The 19,644-nt window shown below is 42.8% G+C and overlaps 1 protein-coding gene across 1 annotated transcript in view; it reads right to left on the minus strand.

Moving 5' to 3' along the window:
• Positions 1-2,229: 2,229 nt before the first annotated feature.
• LOC131880630 (uncharacterized) overlaps positions 2,230-19,644 on the minus strand; it is a 40,104-nt gene continuing 22,689 nt past the window's right edge. Inside the window, exons 2-4 of the mRNA XM_059227309.1 lie at positions 5,368-5,568; positions 5,179-5,288; positions 2,230-3,128 (exon numbers count right to left, since the gene is read on the minus strand). Coding sequence (XP_059083292.1) covers positions 2,636-3,128; positions 5,179-5,288; positions 5,368-5,568 — 804 coding nt within the window. The 3' untranslated portion in view covers positions 2,230-2,635. The remainder of the gene's footprint in view (positions 3,129-5,178; positions 5,289-5,367; positions 5,569-19,644) is intronic.

Genomic DNA, 19,644 nt, shown 5'->3' on the forward strand with positions numbered 1-19,644 from the left:
TCGTTGCTGTGGTCACCGCCGTGAATTTTAAGCAGAACCACGCCAACATCACCCAAGAGATCCCCAGCTTTGTCCTTCAAATTTGGCCTCAATTCAGGGCACTGCAGTATCTGTCAGAATCGTTTGAAACGGACCAAGATCGAGAAAAGGCCCAAAAGACCATGATAAATGCAAGCACCATTCAGCCGTATCTCCAAAGTTTGCCTATGGCTGTGGTCAATGCTTATTTGCTTCTGAGCCATTGGCCACGATTCGAGGAGAATCATGTGGTTCTGGCCATAATGGCATCACTGACAGTTTCGACTTTTTCGATATTAACAAGCGGGGTGTTTATTGGCCAAGAAAGGATTCGTCTACAATATCAAGGCCAAACCAGTTGCTTCCAATCCGTCTTGCCTTCCCTTTACATCTTTGTTAGTTTCATTTGGACTCTAGTGTTCAAACTGACGTTTGTTTTCCTCAGCGAACGTATTATCTCAGGAAAGGAGGTGAAACGAATTCCCTTTGAAATCTCTATTTAAAAACCATATCTGATTGCTAATTTTCATTTCAGAACGTCATGGCTACCGATAGCCTCAATGGTAAGTTAATTACACTCTAATGACCTTGCAAATTTGTCATGTTCGAACAGCCAACGTGTGCTTACCTGGAGACAGGGAGTCACAATTTCAGACAGCCGTTTGAAATGACAAGCGATTCTTTTTGCTACAGAAATTGAAGCCAGAACTTTACAAAGGCAATTTTAGATGTTTTGATAAACACGGGTTGTTTTCAATTTCAAAAGTTGAAATGTGTGACATTTGTGCAACATTGCACTTGCTTCACTTTTTTCCCTACTAGATTTGCTACCACTCAAAACCGTGTTGTGGCTCGGGGTCTCCATTGTTCCCCATGGCCTTGTTCCTATTGCCCTCAACTTTGCTCAAGGTCAACCGTTTTCGACATTGGGATACTTTCCACTTGCGTTTTCTTACATATCGTTTCTCACCATCAAGCGAGGAGCTGCGAGTTCAGAATCAGGTTTGGCAAAGTATCATGTGCACGAGATCCAATACAACCAATGGATCCATATCCTGACTTCCGCCACATATTTGGGCTTCACGATAGGGATTGGAGCCATTTATGTCATTATACCGCTGGCTCTCTTTACGACCATAGTCCTATGGAAATACAAGATTTGGGCCGGCTTGTGTGGCATTGGAACGATTGGTTCCATAATCATTGTTTGGAATAGTGACTTGAAACTCCGCGAATGTTGGTTGTATTCTCTAGTTCTTGTCTTGTCTTACCTACTCCCGATTGGGTTCTTCGTGTTTGAAAACTCAAGCCCAGAGGAATTGAACCATTCAGAGCCCACTGATCGAAATTGTGCTCCAAATGACGCCCAAATTGCTCCTCGGCGAGAGGAACTTTCAGACCGTTCCAAATCATCGGAGTCGAACTCGACAGATCAAAGCCAATCCTCTACAAATGGTGACAGTCTACACTCCATGAATAATTCCACTGGATCCTTGGACCATTTCGAGGGCGATGATGAGGAAGGCGAAGATGGAAATGGGTCCCTTGGAACTGATCTTTCATCATCGGTCGAGACGACAAAGTTATAAACAAACGTCAACTGATGAAAGAACGAAGAAAGGACCGAGGAGCATCCGAGGTACTTCTGGTTCCATTCGGTCCATCCAAACCTCTGGAGGTTCCATTCTCGATCTCCGATCTTTGGTGGCGCGAAATGGAACATGACGATCTTCACTTCCTAACTTGTTGATGAGATGAAGATCATTGGATGACTTGACGGGACTTGCAGGCTAGAGGGGAGCTACTAAGCGTGAATGTCGATTGTGTGATTGGATCAAGAATCTCTCCGGACATTATCGCAACCATTTCCTCACACACATACACACTCGCACACCTCATTTCCGTCCCAATTTCACGCCCTGATTTCCCCTGGGTCCATTTTCCTCATGATCGAATCCTATTTTATGCGTCTTTTTTAACAGTCCCTCATTGTACCATGAACACAATCGCCCAAGACAGAAGTGGGGAAACGTCGAAAGAGCCCCAAGGCTTCATATTTTTTTGTTGCTCTGTTCTGACGTTCTACTAGTGCAGATTCATACATCCAGCGCAAGTGAAAGAAAGTTGAGATTAATCATCCAAATATGTGTTGATATGTTCAATCGCTATTAATTAAAGATTGTTTTCCCTGCCGAATAACCCATGCAAAACCTGGTATAAGTTGTATTTATTCATCTCAACAGCAATATCAGATCATCAGAGTGAAGAAAAGCATCGTACAATGAATGTTAATGCTAATTGTAATGGGAGGAAAAGAAGCTCTCTGTTTTAAGTGGGTATGTTAATATCAATCGGAGACCTGGAACTAAATGTAGATAGATAGATGGCTTAGGTAGCAGAATTGTATTGAAGATTAGCAATGGGCTCATAAGAATATTGATCATCAAAGAGGAGGTTATATCACAGACGACGATGGCGAACCAACTTCAAGGTCAGATCGATTGCACATAAAAATTGGACAATATTTATTGTTGCTCAACTTTTGATTCTCTTCAATCCAATTTCTTCCTTTCTTTTGGCACAATTTTGATTTCTGTCCCCTGTTTTGCCACCAATTTCACACCGAGGCTTCTTGCGATTTCGAAGGTAGAACATCCCCTCGCGCCTCATTGTACACCACTCGAGTCCGAAACATTTGTACCCGCCCAATGGGCGGCACACTCCCATTAGGAGAGGTCTTATGCATCACAAGGGGTGTGGAAGGGCCTCCGTTGGTGCCAAAATAAAGATCACTCCCAGGATAACGATTGCTTCCCCGACCGCTCACGCTCCTGAAGGTACTCATGTCTAAACCGGCAGGTGGATCCCTCCGCCCCAAAGTCATGAGGGGCGTGCCATAGATAGAATGAACCTCTTGGGAACCACCATAGAGAGGCCGTTGCAATGAAGGTGTGTGTGGAGGACCACCTTTCCGCAATCGAGTTCGAGTCATGAAACGCTGATCCATGTCTTGGAGGGCGTTCTGCTTTCGGCTAAATTTAATGGGCGTGGAGAACGCACTCGTCGATTGATTCCGACGACAGATCACTTTTTTGGCCAGGTCGTAGAAACTGGAACGATAAGCGAGAGACATGTGATAGTGATTGGCATTTCTTGAAGCATGTTTTGTATCGCTCTGTTTCCATGAGTGTCCAGCAAATTTCGTGGACACATTGCTGTCAAGCACTTGGTGCCTAGATCGTAAATCTCCGGCCATTAAACTTAACAAATTACCGAAAGCTGCGGCTATGGTGGCTCGCCTTGGGGCGAAAACTTCTTGGGACAGACCGAGACAGACTGAAGAAGAAGAGGCTGCTGAGAAGCGAAAACTGTCGGGGCTGAGGAGCAGTGGAAAAAGTTGAACTACTTGATAATAAATGTTGTTTACTTTGCCATTTGGAACTTGGAAACTCTTTCAACGAGCAATCTATTACATCTGAGGTGGGAAAAAGAGACTCTTCTACAAATGGCCTTGGTGGCTCGAAACGATCTGTGATTTGAAGGATCAAAATAAAACGGACAAATGAACTCGTTTTCCTCCGTCTCAATGGGTTCTGAGCACTTGTGCTAAAAGTTAATTCATGCATCTTCGGCCACTTAAAATCCTGGAGAGGAGAGGGGGGTTAATACCGAATTGGACTTTCGGAATAACTGCGAGTAACCTACTTCATGGATTATAAAGGAGCTTCATCTTTTCTTTATCGGAGAACCAAAGAATGGACCAATTTCGGTAGGGGGTATGTATGTAGAGCAATAAACTCGCGAACCGAACGCTGCCCTGGTGTCACCTCTTCGAGACCTCCTTTTAACGCCTTGGAATTTTTATGATGAAAAAATTCTCTCGCCTGGCACATTATCCAGTGTCGCCATTTAAAATATGGGGATTAAGGCGTCTCTTCCCGCCCCTTGGAAAGCATGTGCGGATATATGCCTTAATCCAGAAACAACAGAGCAACCGCAAAACTCAAATTTGCTAAGATGCTTTTGGCCTAATGATCTCGGAATACCCTGTTCTATGCCTAGATCAGCAACGCCCAAGTTTTATCGCTCAACGTAAATGGAACGGCCAAGGACCTAAAATGAGATTGGATTTTCTTGTCGGGGACGCAGACTCATATTTGCAATGGTCTTTCTCCTCTTCCTCCTTTTCTTCTTCCTTAGGGGAGCAGCAATTTGTCCGATCTCCTTAATGTATACAAAGAGCAGTCAATTGTGAAGATATTCGTTTTTCTGCTAGGACGAACAACCATTATTCAAGAAAAGCACCAACTTGACTCTATTCTGGTACTAATGCGCTCCTATTTGGATATCTCTATTTCATATTGGTACCCTCGAGCTTGGTGTTGAGTGGAGCCATCAAATTTGCATGCCTTGCCAGTCGGGGTCAGCAATTACGAACTGAAATAGTCGTTTTTGTCCGAATGAAACGGGTATGGAGAGCGTTAAAGGAGAATAATTTGGGTTAATAGGTGTTCATGAATACAAATAAACATGCCTGGGGACGTTTGTCCTCGAGCCTATCGCACATGTGTTGCTCCCGTTCAAAATGATGAATGTGGACCATCGATATCACTCAATTGGCAACGATCCATTTGTCTCTGTGGATTCTATGCAGTGTGTATTTATTTGGAGTGGGCCAAAATGAAGGGATGCACTATGCCCCGCGGGTTTCAAAGGGGTTAGAGATGGATCTAGATATCCGTGAACGGCCGGTGAAATTCAAAACAAGTGAGGGAGAAAGCAATTTCATTGGAATTTAGGAGGAATTCTCATTTGTAATTAAACTCGGTTGTCAAACAAGCGTTTAGCCAATGCTACTCTTTCCCCCCCCCGTTCCTCCCTCATATACCGTAAAATCCAGGACAAATGGAAAGAATGCCGAAACAAAGAGGGAAAGTGAGCGAGAATGAGACCCATAGTTTAGGTACTATACTGCATCTGTACTTCTTTGCTTATGCAGGGGACAATTGGAACACGAACACGAGCTCGTTGGAACATGTTTCAAGTATTGTCACTTCAGATTTGTCACCATTGACAAGGTGGATCCCCCAATTTGAATATGGAAAATCACCCACAGGGAAGTCACATTTTGAGTTGCGAGATGCACATGTCGTTACCTACCCTGAGGGGGAGAGTTTGGATTTGTTCGAGCTCAGGGTGGCTCGTCCCTGATATTTGTTGGCAAAATCGTACAGGGCTTCCCCTTCCTGATCACTGATGCAACTGGAAGACTGAAAATCGAGAGAAAAGACACAAATCAAATTTGGACGGGTTATCACATGAAAGAATCCGCACTCATGATTGTCTTACCGCATAAATCCCGGGCTGGAAGGTTCGTTGGAGTTCGTCCCGGATGACATTGGCATACGTGTGTTGGTAGCTGGTGAGTTGGGCCTGGTTTGTCCAATCAGCGAATCGGATTTCCTCCAGGGAAGACTGGATCTCACTCTGGGGATAGCCGAGCTCTTGGGAATATCGAAGGGCCAGACTCGAGAGGTATTCATCACCATTCTGGAATATTCAAGAAGAGAGTTCTCATTAACGAATGGTTTCCAATCACCTTGGATCGGCGAGGTCACCCTGAACGGTTTAGTGGTCTTTCCACGTACATTACTCTGGTCGCGGTTGTGTATATATCTAAAGAAGAACTTTGCTTTTCAAATTCTCATGGGGTCCGAGGTCTTTGGCCTAAGCATGTGATGGAATCATGTTCTGGTACAAATTGAACGGTTTTATTATTGCACCATTTCCTCCTGGGCTTTTTGCCGAAAGGCCGGAATTTATTTGATAAAACTCCATAAAAGCCGTTTCCCGAATGACGGTTCTCCCCTTTAAGGACATCGACGTTCAGTTCATGGGATCGTCCCCAGCTTTATATCTGTTAGTTATCTTCGTCTTCGTCTTCCTTTTCCGCTTAATCTTCCTCCGTCTGGCCTTCAATGCCGTCGAACTATGAGGAAGGATGAAAAGAGACTTCAGAATCAAAGTGTCTTCATCCAGAGATCCTCTTCATTTGTCAAAAATGCTCAGTCATTCGCCAATCCCAGGGATCTCCTTCCTCATATCCTCGTATATTTATCAACCTCAACAGTGAAGGGATCAATGTTTATCATGAAGGTTTTTTATGGGTTAGAGAAGAAGAAAAAGCCGAAATGTTCTGGAAAACAACATCTGTGATGGGTGACTCCTGGATACGATTACTTCGACTCGGTTCGTTCGACCACTCGTTCGCCATTTTAGCTCTCTCTTTCTCTCTCTTGGTTTTCCATCGTGAGTTCCCGGTGGGTCTTCATAACTTGGGATCGTTCCCCCAAAGCTCATATAAAAGACCATTAGTTCCCGCTCCATTGCTAGCCAACCTAGAAGAACCTAGACTGCTCCTACCCCTCCATACACCCACCAATGTTCATTCTCTAGTTCAATGGAAGGAACGACCGAGAGGCTCCGTTAGGCAGTTCCCTTCTTTTATGTTGGGTGGTGTTGTCAATTCCGTGAACCAAGGAACTGAAATGAGTGTGTCTTGACTCACTTTGGGGACGCCATTTGAGCCACGGAATAGGGAAGGAAGGAAGGAAGGAAGGAAGTGTGGATGGGAGAGAGAGAGGGAGGGACTGACTGACTGAGAAGTGGGAAATGACACAGAAGGTCACCATGACTTTCTTGAGATTTTTGTCGCGACTGGGTAATGAAGAGAGGGATTAAAAAGCGCTAGTTGTCTCTCTTATGACTCGGACTTAATGAACGGCGGGATGGAGTTAATGTCAGTTCGAGAGTGCCTTCATTTGAGATCCAATGTTTTGGCCTCTCCAAGCAGTTTTTGGTCTTTATTCCCGTTTCAGACCTTTTGACGAGGAACAAAGAAATTGGGGCAAAAAAAACGCTCGGATCTTCTTTGTACAGGGCATGAGCAGGAATGGAGGTCAATGACGGTTTACTTTTCTGTCTCGGGAACTTATTCAAACGATCACTGGAATCACAACTATCCATCCAGGATATCCCACCAATGTTGTTTGTGGCGTATGAACTGGTTTTACGATTGTGTTGGGGAGAGTGGAATCATAAAAAGTTGCCAAAATTCCCCTTCTTCAAGAGATGCGAAAGGCGGGAAAGCGAAGATTGTTGCAGAGCGAAGACAGACTCAAGGGTTCGTGGGTTGGTCGCTCCAAGATAAGGGAATTAAGTTGGGACCACCATCGAAACTCTTGGCATCGCAAAAAAACGAGGCTTCAGGAGCTTCCCTAGTTTTTTTTTGTCTATGAATGGAAAACGGGAGATTGGTCAGAGCGATCCCCCTTCTTTAGTGCAAAGGAATCGAGGAAGAATATAATAATGCCAAACGACAAAGAGAGCGTGTATAAATGAGGTGATGCCATTTAATACTTTTCTCCTTGGGGTCTCTCCACCATTCCCCTTTTTGCCTGACAATGATGTCTAAGTAGCGGGATGCAGATCCAACCATGAAAATGTCCATTCACCCAAAGATCATTAATCATATTGATCATGTGCCAGAGCCAATGTACAACTCACACTACCCTTGTTATGGAAAACAGATGCTCAAGTAACACGCCCTAACTACATTCATTGAGCATCGTGACATCTGAGCCGACAAAAATCGAAGTTTCGAACGAACCATCACTCCCGAAAAACCGACGTTTAGCTACATGGTTCTCATGGAGAAAGCCAATTCTGATCCAGCTGAAGGTTGATCGTAGGGCTGTGTGCACCTCTTACTTCTGTTCCAAAGGGGGGTAAACACCCCTTGTGCACTATTATATTGATGTTCATGGAGGGAGGGAGGATAAGGAGGAGGCGAAGGAGGAAGAAAACCCTCAGACAATTTTCCAACTCATTATCTCTCCCTCTTCAGAGGCTAGAAGAGCAGAAGAAAGAAAGAAAGAGACCTGAATGAAGGGAGCCCAAATACCCAACCCGCAACCCTATTCTTCCACGTTGTTATGTCAAGGGGACTTTTCTTGGTCTGTGAGTGTGTTTATCAAACCCACCACCCCTTTGTCGGTGATTCAATTGGGGGTGTTATTGTATTTTCCAAGGAAGGGCGTGTTTAATCTACTAGTCCCTGATATTTGATTCAACGGTGCTTCTAACGTGTATGCATGCAGACATGACAAGTGTAAATTTGAAGAAGGTTGTAAAAGTGTAAAAAGTGAAACTTTACAATTGTTATGGGATTGCATAGCAGCCATAAAGTGCTAGAAAACCTTCTGAGAATGCCTGTATATAGAGAGCTCCAAACTAGGGAGTGTGGTGTTCAGCTCTAATTGAGGAGCAACCAATGGTTAGTAGGAGTCTATACATGTCTGACCTGTTTGGCAGAGGACAGAGACAGTGGCTATAAATCCCTCAAACCTGATTAACCTTGTTGGCTTTGGTTCCTGTTGTGAACCTTGATGGCTCTCCCCTCTGCCATTCTTCCTGTCCCGTCAGAAGCCATTCCAATGGAATTAAAGAGTCTGTTGGAAGTCAATCCAATGAACCAAGTACCCGAACAGTTGATGGTTCTCGACCTGACTACCAAGCTCCGACCAAGAGGATCGAGTTTGTGTCGAAATTTACGACCCTCACGTGTGTCGCAATGTCTGATGAGGAAAAAGGAACAGGTTCCAAATGGAACACTCCACTCTTGGACCTTTATCCTGTGTGGGAAACCAATGGTTTACCATACACCCTTGAAGTCGGATTATCTACCCTTCTTCTGCGAAAGGATGTTTATAACCAGTCCAGATCCAGAGTCATCTCCGAGTTGGGAGTTAGCTCATTTCCTGTGTGTTTAGGAACATGCTGGTGCACTGGCCAAGTTTGGCTTTCGTTAGTGGAGTTCATGGCAGCCTCCAAGTCTGCACTCAGAGTTCATGTCTCCTGTTCTCTTGGCTACGCCTCATGCTGACCCCTTTTTGTACCATTGGTCAATAGGAAACCAGAAGTTATCGAAGGAATTTCCAAAAAGTGTTGCTATTTCTATAGATTTGTGACAAAGAAAGCCCTATGAACTCAAACTGGAGAGTTCACACTTGAGCTATGAAGACATGATGGATGATGAGGGAAAATATTTGGATTAGCATATTTTCAGAGATGAAGTGATTTGAAATCGTTTCCACCAAAACCGAACTGATGCGAGTGAGTTTTACGGATTGAGTACAGGAAAGAAAGCACGATTTGGGCGCGAGGTGCTATTATTATAGAGTATCATTGTATAGAATGTCAGTGGAAATTAGTTTGATCTCTATCCTCTAGTTATAAGACTAGATTGTGCAGTTGGGGCAAAAAATTAATGCAAAATGGTATGTCATCAAAATCTGCCTTAATGTGCCCTGTTTTATAGTATCAAGTGCTTTATTTGGCATTTTCGTCCTTACCGCCTCGTCGATCACCAATGTTTTGGGCACAGCGTGGAAAAGCAAACAGATTCCAAGGCGAAATGTGATCGATTTTCTTTCAAAGGGACAAAAAACGAACTGGAAAAGCGCCGAATGCCATGCTTTTTTACGATATTTCATCTTCAAGCATGTACTCGTCCGTGATAACTATTCCCAAGTGAGAACGAGATTCAAAGATAACTAACATGAAATATCAAGCCAGAGCCTTTCTTTCTCCCTTCCTTCATCTTCTTTCCGATTTTTCTCAGTGATTTGTGCGCTAGTTTGTAACACGTTTTGTTATTGTTATTGTTTGGCAGGGCCAAAAAATCGATGACAGACCTTCGAAGCTTTTTAGGGGTCTGATCCACGTTACAAAGATTGATGGCTTTGGCCAACTGCGAGTCTTCCACTATTGATAAAACCAAATTGAAATTGAACCGAAAACCCCGAACACTCTGAACACTTCTTGTAGGATTGCTAGTAAAGTGAGAATGCAAATCCCAACTTGGATATTTGTTTCCGCCGGACTCCCAAGAGCATCGCGGGGATGGAACTTCTCCGCATTCTCCTCTGGAAAGTACGCAAGTAATTCTTAGAGACGTAGGAGGAAGAAAGGGAGAGAGAGAGGAGCTCCCAGGATGCAAATGAAAAGAGCATCCAGCATCCAGCAAGCCGCAATATTATCTTGCCTTGCTCCATTTCCAGGTTGCTGTTTCAAAGCTGGTTCGAATATTAAGGTAGCTCATCCGAAATGATAACCATGTTATGCATACTTGATGGTGAATCATTGCACTCCAAGGAATGAGTCTCATCATGAAGCCGGGAAAAAAATGAAATAACAGCAGACGAGGAGACAGTTCCCAACAGATTTGAAGAGGAACTCTTGAGTCAGATTTAATATGCCAGGGTTCCACTCTAATTATAGTTTGCACACGCACTCAGGAATTAAATGTTAGATGCCTCAAGCTGCGATTCCTTTTTGAACGTGAATTGTTGTACCGTATTTGAGATGCAAAGGTCATTCCTGGGAGAGAAGACAAGAAGTAAAGCTAAACATCTGATACAGTCATTCTTGATCATATTTTTGGGAGTGCTCAAGAAAGTTCAGTTCATTCTCAAATTACAGCGCATCAAGTATTGACAGTGACCCCTGGTTGGGGGGTTCTCAGGGTACCCATGGGAATTCAACTTTGTCGAGACGGCATTGCAGAGAACTAGCGAGTGTTTCTCAAATCAAATGTTGGCGACCGTCGTAAAAAACCACCAGTTTTGAACATTTTAGTTCAACTGCTAAAATAAAATCACTTTGAAGAATATAGGACGAAATGGAAGTATTCGTTATTGACCTAGTTGCAGAAAAAAATGTCTCTTGGTCGGCTTAGACTTGAGCAGGATTGTGAGGCCTTTTGAAGCAAGTTCAAAGGCTCTATCATTAGCCATGATCTCTGAGGAGGGAACGGCTTTGATATTTCAGATTGGATAAGTGGTCCTGGGACGTCCAAATGGACACGAGGGAACTCAAATCGGGTAGCAGTTTCACATAAGAATTTCCAAACAACCTTCAAGGAGCTCGGATCCATAGAGCAAATCCACTCGGGGAAACGAGCTTCAAATCCTGACTCAAAATACCCATAATTCATGCTACAAAGTCTTGCTGGGAAGACACTCCTTCTTTGCGTCCTTGTTCCAAAATACTCAAGATATTGCCTTGTGGTGTACCTACTGTACCTAACACAAAACACTGGGTCCATTGACTTGAAGCATGACTCATTCGTTCTATGAAAGGGGAAAACATAAGATTTTGTCACAACCTATAACAAAAGTGCCCCCCAAATCCTATTTAAATTGGTTCTTGCGACAATATGGAAAGAGGGTTCATTTTTTAAAGCAGTGACTGGGGTTTGGTAGAGGAAGATAGCAAGAATCAAGGGAAAGGTGTATGGGAATAATATGGCGCACATACTCCTTGCTCTATCTTAGGCGCCGGTTGTCATAATTCATGGCAAAACTTTTCGAAACTTTACTCAAGCAAGAAATAGTGGAGTCCCTGTACACATAGCGACGTTCAGAGCGCTACTCCTTTACTACACTAGGACACGAAACTTTTACTAGGAAAGAATAAATGCCCCAGGAAATACAACAGTGTTCCAAAGGAGGGAGGGGGGAAACAGGAAACAAGTCCACCAAAAACTACGCCTTGCTTATAATAACCAAGTGAGCTCAAAGAAGGGTTCAAGTCCGCAAAAAGTTTGTGCTCTGTAACAAGCCTCATGTACTCGTAATCGAAATTAATGGACATACAAAGAAATATACAAATTCCAAGTTCGCTGACTTGTTCCTTTGATATGTCGCTTTTCCTCAGAAGAGGGTACAATTAGGATCAGTGAAGGTTGAAGGCCAACTTCTAATAATAATACGTGCTTCCTTTATCCCCTGACATAAACCCTCGATTCAACAATAACCCCCACCCTATCAAAGAAGGAAAATTGCTCCACTCACGAACTTGATGAGAAAGATTGACGTGTCCAGAAAGGACAAAGAATTTCTATGTTTTTTCGGGTAAAAAGCTTTGCTATTCCCTATTCGAGGCAATACATTAACAAACTTGAGATTATTTGTACTTTATGATGCCAATGCTATACGTAAACTCAAAGATGCTCTATGACCATAGTGATTTCTGACACGTTGCAGAGACTTGATTCTATTGCGATTGTGATAGTTATTTCTTTTTGCAAAGGGGATGGGGACGAGAAAGGGCAAGATTTATGTGTTTGCAGATAAATCCTTGATTTTTGTTCCGATCTTCAGTTTCAAGAACAGAATAAAAAGCCGGAGAAGGGGGATCATTTGATACGGAACACCGTTTGGACACTTTCTTATCTAGCATAGGGTTGTTCATCCGTCGGTCCAAATCGCAAATGGCGTACAAAATAATCGGGAGCCATAAAATCCGGTCATATTTTCTGATTCAACGCTTTCGGCAGATTTGATACAGTGTTCCCATACAGAGACCTTCTTGTGTTGGATTTGGTGAGGATCCTGGAATGGGTGGAACGATATCGCTGGATCAGACGTGGGATGTGGATTCCTTCATTCTTTTCCTTAATCAAGCGATGCGTCTCCCTACAATCTCGCTCTGGTTTTGCATTTCAATGCAATCGCTCGATTTCAAGGAAAACTTTTTACTTCGCTTCAAATTGGAAGTTTCCGTCAGTAAACTTTTTGCTGTTCGGCTGTTCGTGGAACATGGATGGAATCAAGTGAAGCACAGCTTTCTTGCGGTTTGATTTTCAATGCTTGTTCCAATGAATCCAGAGAAAACCTTCATTGCTCCTTTTAAAATCTAGCGACGCACAGTCTAAAGGTCAACCACCCTGCTCTCCCCCAAAAGATTCAATTTAGGGAAATTGCTTCTTTGAAATGGGATTTCATGCGCAACTCCGAATGCAATCCTCGACTGATCCAGAAATATGAGGCCGAATATGATGAAAGAGGGTGGCTCTAACTTGAGGAAGAGGTCATGAAACAATTTGGGAAAAGGGAACGAAGGGTTGCTTGTGGTGGACCCGATGGTTCTGTGTTCCAACCCTCCTCGATGAGAAGTGAAGAGGGGTGATGGGAACCGAGAGAAAGCTGGAAATATTGTTTTGGATCAACTCCCTCCCCTCTATTTTTATGGTTGAACTCGGGGGTCGGCTTGGAATTCCATTTGGGTTCCATTCGGATATTGCTTCCTGACCTTTGACAAGCCATTCCAATTTGAGTACAATGGCTTGATGATCCAAATCAACATGCTTCGAGCATGAGAAGTCTCGAGGTCTCAAGGTTCCAGGAATCGTTCCTTTGATTGCTTCACCCATTCCTCGCCGATTGTCTCTACTTCGTTCCTGGTATTTTGTATTTTTGCCTTTTCCCCTCGCTTTCGATGGCAAACGGTTCCTCAACTTGTTCCATGTGACCGAGCGAATGGTCCAAGACGACATGAGGAACCACGAAATGAATACAAATGATCCACAATTTTTGACTCATACTCCTCGTTTCCGTCAGGGTCCCCAAGCTCCAAACGGGGGTTGAACAAAGGGAAATATATGCCCTACGGAAATTGGACCAATGGCCAATTCTCAGACTAGGAATCAACCCTGAGAAGGTAGAAAAAAGATTTTGGCCAGATTGCGAGCGAACGAGATGAATCTGATGTTTAGTTAGCTTATCCGACCACTAGAAAGTATTTACATTTAGGGTTCACCCTTTTCTTTATGTGAGAAAAATAAGGCTCGGGCTCTACTGTAACTAGATAATTTACTTCTCTATGCGACCACGTGAGAATTACTTGGAAGATTTTTTTGTGTTCCACGTCCAGATCTAACAGTGAGTGAATGAGTAATTGATTTCTTCTGTCCAAAGTCTGACGAGACGAGATTATGTATTCAGTCTTGGTTCCTCACTTGCACAGTATTGAGCATCCAAGAGAGACCCTCCCAACAACCAACCCTCTCATCCCTTAATGTAGCTTTGGCCACCCAAATTCTCGTCGGCCTGAATTAGATTAGGTATTCCTGCCGAAGTTTAAAAAATCAGGGGGTGTTCCCTGTTGTATAAAACAACAACAGTGTAATTCCTCCACTCGTTTATGTGATTACGATGCACCGAGTCCCATTGAAGAGTGGGTTCCAAAATGACTCTTTTCACCCGAATTTGGATTGCAATTGGATCAGGAGCAAAGATGAAGCGACAAAGCGTGATGGAACTATTTCCGGAGCGCCAAGCTGGAAACTTCCGGCCGGGTTTCGAGTTTGGCATTTTCAATTGGAGATAACCAAGATCAGATTGTTCCACCCTGTGGTTCCATTACTCATCTTGCAACATGGTCCACGTTTTAATTGATTCCTCACACTTGGAACCAAGTTCTGGCGTTCCTCGAAAAAGGGAAAATCCGATTGTTTGAAAGAAAAATAAATATTGGGCGAAAAGGCTTTTGGATGCTTTGCAAAAGAGGGGACAGAATTAAAATTCTTGGTGCATCAGGGAACAGGCTTAAGAATTCCCATGGAACGGTGCAAAGTACTCACATTAACACAGATGCACTGCCAAAATGAACTCATCAAAAATCGAATTTCTCTAAGCAAACCCCAATCTGATTGGGTTTATTACAATAACAAAATTACTCAGATTAGAACTGGAGGGAGCTTTGACAAGCAAAACACGTATCTTGTGATATTGGCCACACTATTACTGAATTGTCGTTATCGAATTCACCCTCTGTTGGGGAATGCAATTTCCAATGGCAGTTTCAGGTCTTTACCCGTCCGTTTCATCTCGGGACTCCATCCATAGTGAAAGCATCCCAGTGCATTCTTTCAATAAAGGGATAGTAGACAAGCCTCTCGCCCTCTTCTTGGGAGCGGAAATGCATTTCAAGGCGCAAGATTCCAATACCAACTTTCAATTCCAAGAAGGATCATCCTAAGCCCCGATTGGAAGTCGAACGTCACTTCAAAATATTCGGATCTACTTTAAACCGATTCCAAGCCATTTCGAGTGACTAATAAGCTTAGAATGTTGCCAATGCTGAATAATCATCATGTCAAGACATACGAAGCAATGCATATTTTCGATGAATGTAATCGGTATCGTTGTTCATTTACGTTTTGTAACGCTTCGCATGAATCCATCAATGTCTCTTTTCGAGGTGCCAACAACATTTGTACTTGATCCGTGAGAAATCTTGGTCCGATTTAGTCCTCATGGCAGAGGGTCTGATACATTCCCGAGCTCTATCGATTAGCTTTGGCATTCTCGACATACATCGTACATACTACAATCCATTCGAGCAAAGATATTTAAGGTTGAGTGTCGTAAATTGTTTTGCGCGATGAAGCATTAAAGGAGAATTGGCAGATACCGCCTTTTTCCTGCCTTCTCGTTTCGTCCCCTCCAAAAACCTAGAGTCTGTTTCAAATCTGGACACACATCAGATCAGAGGGAAAATAAGAAGACATCACTTCACTAGACTATTTCAGGAAAGCCCTGGAAGACTTGGCAAGGTGGATATGAGGGATTTTAACTCATGGTTAATTTTTAGCAAGGTCGTTAATTTGACTAAATAAAGGCCCTGGAAACATCCTTCCAATGACTCTGAAATCCTAATAAAAGAGAGATCAATAACTGAAATAAATTGATGAGTTTGCAAGTAACATTATGATAACAAATGCTATTAAGTTACTGTAATAATTGATCCAAATGTATAATTACATTATACATTTGGTTGATCATACTTACTATGATTGATTTATGGCTAAGCAATAGGAATGATCGTCTCCCATATCCTCTGAAGCAGTTTCATACAGCCTAAGTTCCTTGCTAGTAATGTATGTTTTCGAATCCAGAATTATACATTATCGTTTTCATCCGTGCTTAGAATTCCCGAAGTATAAGAAGCTAGGGGTGAGGGTGAATGGAATGGGGGGAGAGCAGCACTAATGAGACGGAGAGATAACAAATTTGTCTTAACATGGGCATTTGAAAGTGCATTCGACCACTTACTTATATATATAGCGAAAGACTTATCCAAGGCTACTATATGAACCCAAATATTGTTTAAAACAAACTTAAACTATGCAACATAAAAGGGAAACTAGTTCAGCCAAATAAAGACAAGTTTGTAGCAACAGTTTTATGATATCAATTTGGAGAGTTCATTATCACTCATCCAAGAAAGAAAATGAGCTTTTTACTTTAGTCCAGGCATTGAAAATGAGGTCATTAATCAAAACGTAAGTCAGGGATGCTGTTTCATAACACTTTGTTGTCAAATTCGATTGGCACGCACGCATAAAAGAGCTGTTTGGTATATCTTATTATGCCATGAAATTCATTCATCCCCCCCAAAACGTCAAATCTGGACAGACTTTAAGACAAGAGTTTTTTTATTGGGAACAAAAAAAACTACTTGGCAACACTGAACGGCACAAAAGGGGGAAATCTGAGGAGCTTTCAGTTCGTCTTCTCCCATAATAGGGCATTAGAAGTTGGAAAGGCGTGAACAATTCTGACATCAATCATATTTAGAGTTTTCTGTCTGTGAGCTAAAATGGAAATGCACTCAATTTTTCGGCAAATCGCACCACGACTGGATTATTTTGGAACCAATTTCTCCATTCATAGAAGTTTCACCTCTTGTTAACTTTTTTTTTCCTTGAGAAGAAAGCTTGAGCTTTAGATAATTCTGTTACACTCAAAAACGATGGTCGGAAAAGCTTCGCGTCTTGACATTGAAAAGCCATTAGCCACAAAGTGTTGTTGCTAATGAACGCTACAGTTGAAAGTAATGTCGATCAGAAAATTTGCTTATTCATCAAGCCAAGGTAAGGATCACTTTCAACGTTTGGTACAATACCTCATTAATGAATCGTCAAAATCGATTCGATCGGACGAACGAACAGAACACCACACCAACTAAGAGTTAAGTGAACAAGACATAAAATCGATTCCCCAAATACTATTTTTGATACAGTAAATTCCCACGAGGGCGCGCCCTCTCCTATAAAACAAGTGGAACCGCTCTTTTAGGTAATTTCGAAACCAGAGACAAACTGGAAAAGAACGAACCATCCAATCAAATCATGATGGCGTGTCCTTGTTGCATGAAGATTTTTGTCAGTGGCAACCCCACCTAGAGAGTCACCTAGTCCATGCATTTTTTATGCCTCCATTTTGCATAAATTCGATTAGGGAAAACGACTTTTTGTGTGCGGATGCCTTTGAGCACGAAAGAAATAAAGGATAAACAACAACCCAGCTTCCCCTTTTCTCCCGTCCAATTTCCTTTGCTGTGCTTCTGCTTTGGGTACCTTATCCACGAATATTGTGCAAGAGGTTGCTTGACAAAAGTCCCCCCAGTGAAGCCCATCCACTCCAGTTAAAGGACATGTTGAATACCTTCCATAAAGAAGGCACTTTCTTCTGCTCAACTGCAAATGTATTTTGACTTTGATAAACGTAATTCTGAGGGGTGCACAGAGGCTGACATCTGCACATGCTCCGTGTATGATATTCCAGGATATGTACAATACTGCTGTACATGAGAGGTGGGAGAGAGACAACAAACCGGCCACATTGATTATTGCTTTATGGCCAAAGTTCCCTGCAATTTCCTACTTTGCCACCATTTGTTGACGAGAGGGAGATCACATCAGAGAGACGGCTTACTTTCTCCTGCACAATAGACGCTCGGGAATGCTCAACCTGGATAAACACGAAAACTCAGATTTAAGCGCAATTTTGAAACGTTTATGTCCCATTCTGCTTGTTACAAGAAGCCTGTATGAGTTCATAGATTTCGATTGTTTTTTTCTTTTTTTATCCTTTAACAGTCATTAAGACATCCATTTTTGAGCAAAAAATTGACATGTTTCTATTCCTCTTTCATTCTCAGCGCTTTAGACTTCCTTGTCTCGATCTAACAGATCTCGTATTAGCCAGGAACAGCCCGCTTTCTCGTCTTATCAATCGAGGAAATCTTTATGAGACAACAACTGGGGATTTGGTCACATAAAACCCATTCCAGTCTTACTGTCACTTCTGTACAATATAACTTATTAGAACTCTTATCTATCGGACCAATCTTAAAAAAACAAAGTCTAGCTGACTTGAATCCATCCAACGAATCCAACAGAAGTGGCAAACCTCAGATCCATTAAGACTGTGGACCAACTAATCGAAACTTTACCAGGAGTTCCACTATCATTCGAGATGAAATGACTCATTGCGGAGGGAACGTCACTTCAAAGGATGAGACCAAATTGGCATCTACATATCTTGGCGAATGGAACAACTGCCACATCAGAAAATGGAAATGACATTCTGTCGGTTCCCTGTGCCCGTAAATAAATCTATCGGTGTCTACGTAGAAAAAGAATATGTGTCTTTAGCACGTGTTAAGTGACAAGAGCTTGAGCATCTTCGTTGCCATGTGTTGCACCCTAGGATAAGACCAAATTGGAACACATACCCTTGCTAGTTCTGGCCAATCAGCCAGATGACTAAGCGAGTTTGGGAGCACATTTCCATTGGATTTGACGACAAGCAATCTCGAGCTTTTTCGACAAGTTTTAGCAGTTCTACGTACCCATTGTCGGTGCGATTACTTGTTGAGGGATGCATTTCTTTGACGAATATGGCGCACTAAAATCAGACCATGTTGGGTAGTTTGGGACTGTTCAGTAAAAACCCTTGCAGATATTTTCCTTCATATAAAAAGTGGACTCGGGAAATGGGGAATATGGGCCACTTTTAGTTTGCTATCCGTCATACCCGGCCTTAAATAAGGGGCAGGCTCCTTTGTCTTTTAAAGCATCCAAGGCTGCAAAGTGATCTCGACTTTAAAGAAGGGTAAATTGAGAAAAGTTAGTGTCTTGAATTTCATCTTTTGACGGGGACAACCCTTTGATTGTTCCTTGGCCATGAAAAATGGGACTCGGGCTAAAAAGTATGTTGGGCGGTGAAGAGGTATTTCCATCGATTCAGTCATGATGTTGAAAAGCAGTTTCGTTACTCAATATCAGGAATTGGGACCAGAAATGAAGCGAGGTGGAACATTGGATGGCAAAATATTTGTTCCTGCAATGAACATCGCTGAAAAAACGTTCGTTAGAGTGTCGTGAAACCTATCTTAAGACACAAACCAATGGTTCGCATTTTCCTTCCGGTAATTCCAACCTGAGCCCATCTAACTCTTCGCCGAGTTGGTCAACCATAAGTAGATGGGATTGAGAGGTGCTCAAGTTTCCCAATTCTCATCCTCAAGGGTGGCCACGACTTAGCACACCACGGGGGTGAGTTCTCAAAACGACCATGTACCCTATGTAAACCAATGGTTCGTTTGGTTTTCAAAGCCACTGAGAATGAGAGGGGGACGGACGAAGACGACCTGGATGGCGATGGTTTTGAAGAAGGAGGGTTGGTGGCCTAGAGGGGAGCTGGTTCTGGCCAAAGGAGATTACCAACCTGTCAGAGGAAAGACTTGAAGGCTTTCGTACAACGGGGGCGGGCAAGTACTACTCGTTCAACAAGGAAGTTTGTTCGTTGTGCACGAAATAAATTCCCCCATTAATTGCATTTCTCACTCGACCTCCCTCTCCTCCTCGTGTACTTTGTATTGTGGCCCCCAAGCTCAGAGAGGCTCATTACTTGGACATTAATTTCCCATTTC

This window comes from Tigriopus californicus, chromosome 5 (genome assembly GCF_007210705.1).
Source record: "Tigriopus californicus strain San Diego chromosome 5, Tcal_SD_v2.1, whole genome shotgun sequence".
In the NCBI taxonomy this organism is placed as follows: Eukaryota; Metazoa; Arthropoda; class Copepoda; order Harpacticoida; family Harpacticidae; genus Tigriopus; species Tigriopus californicus.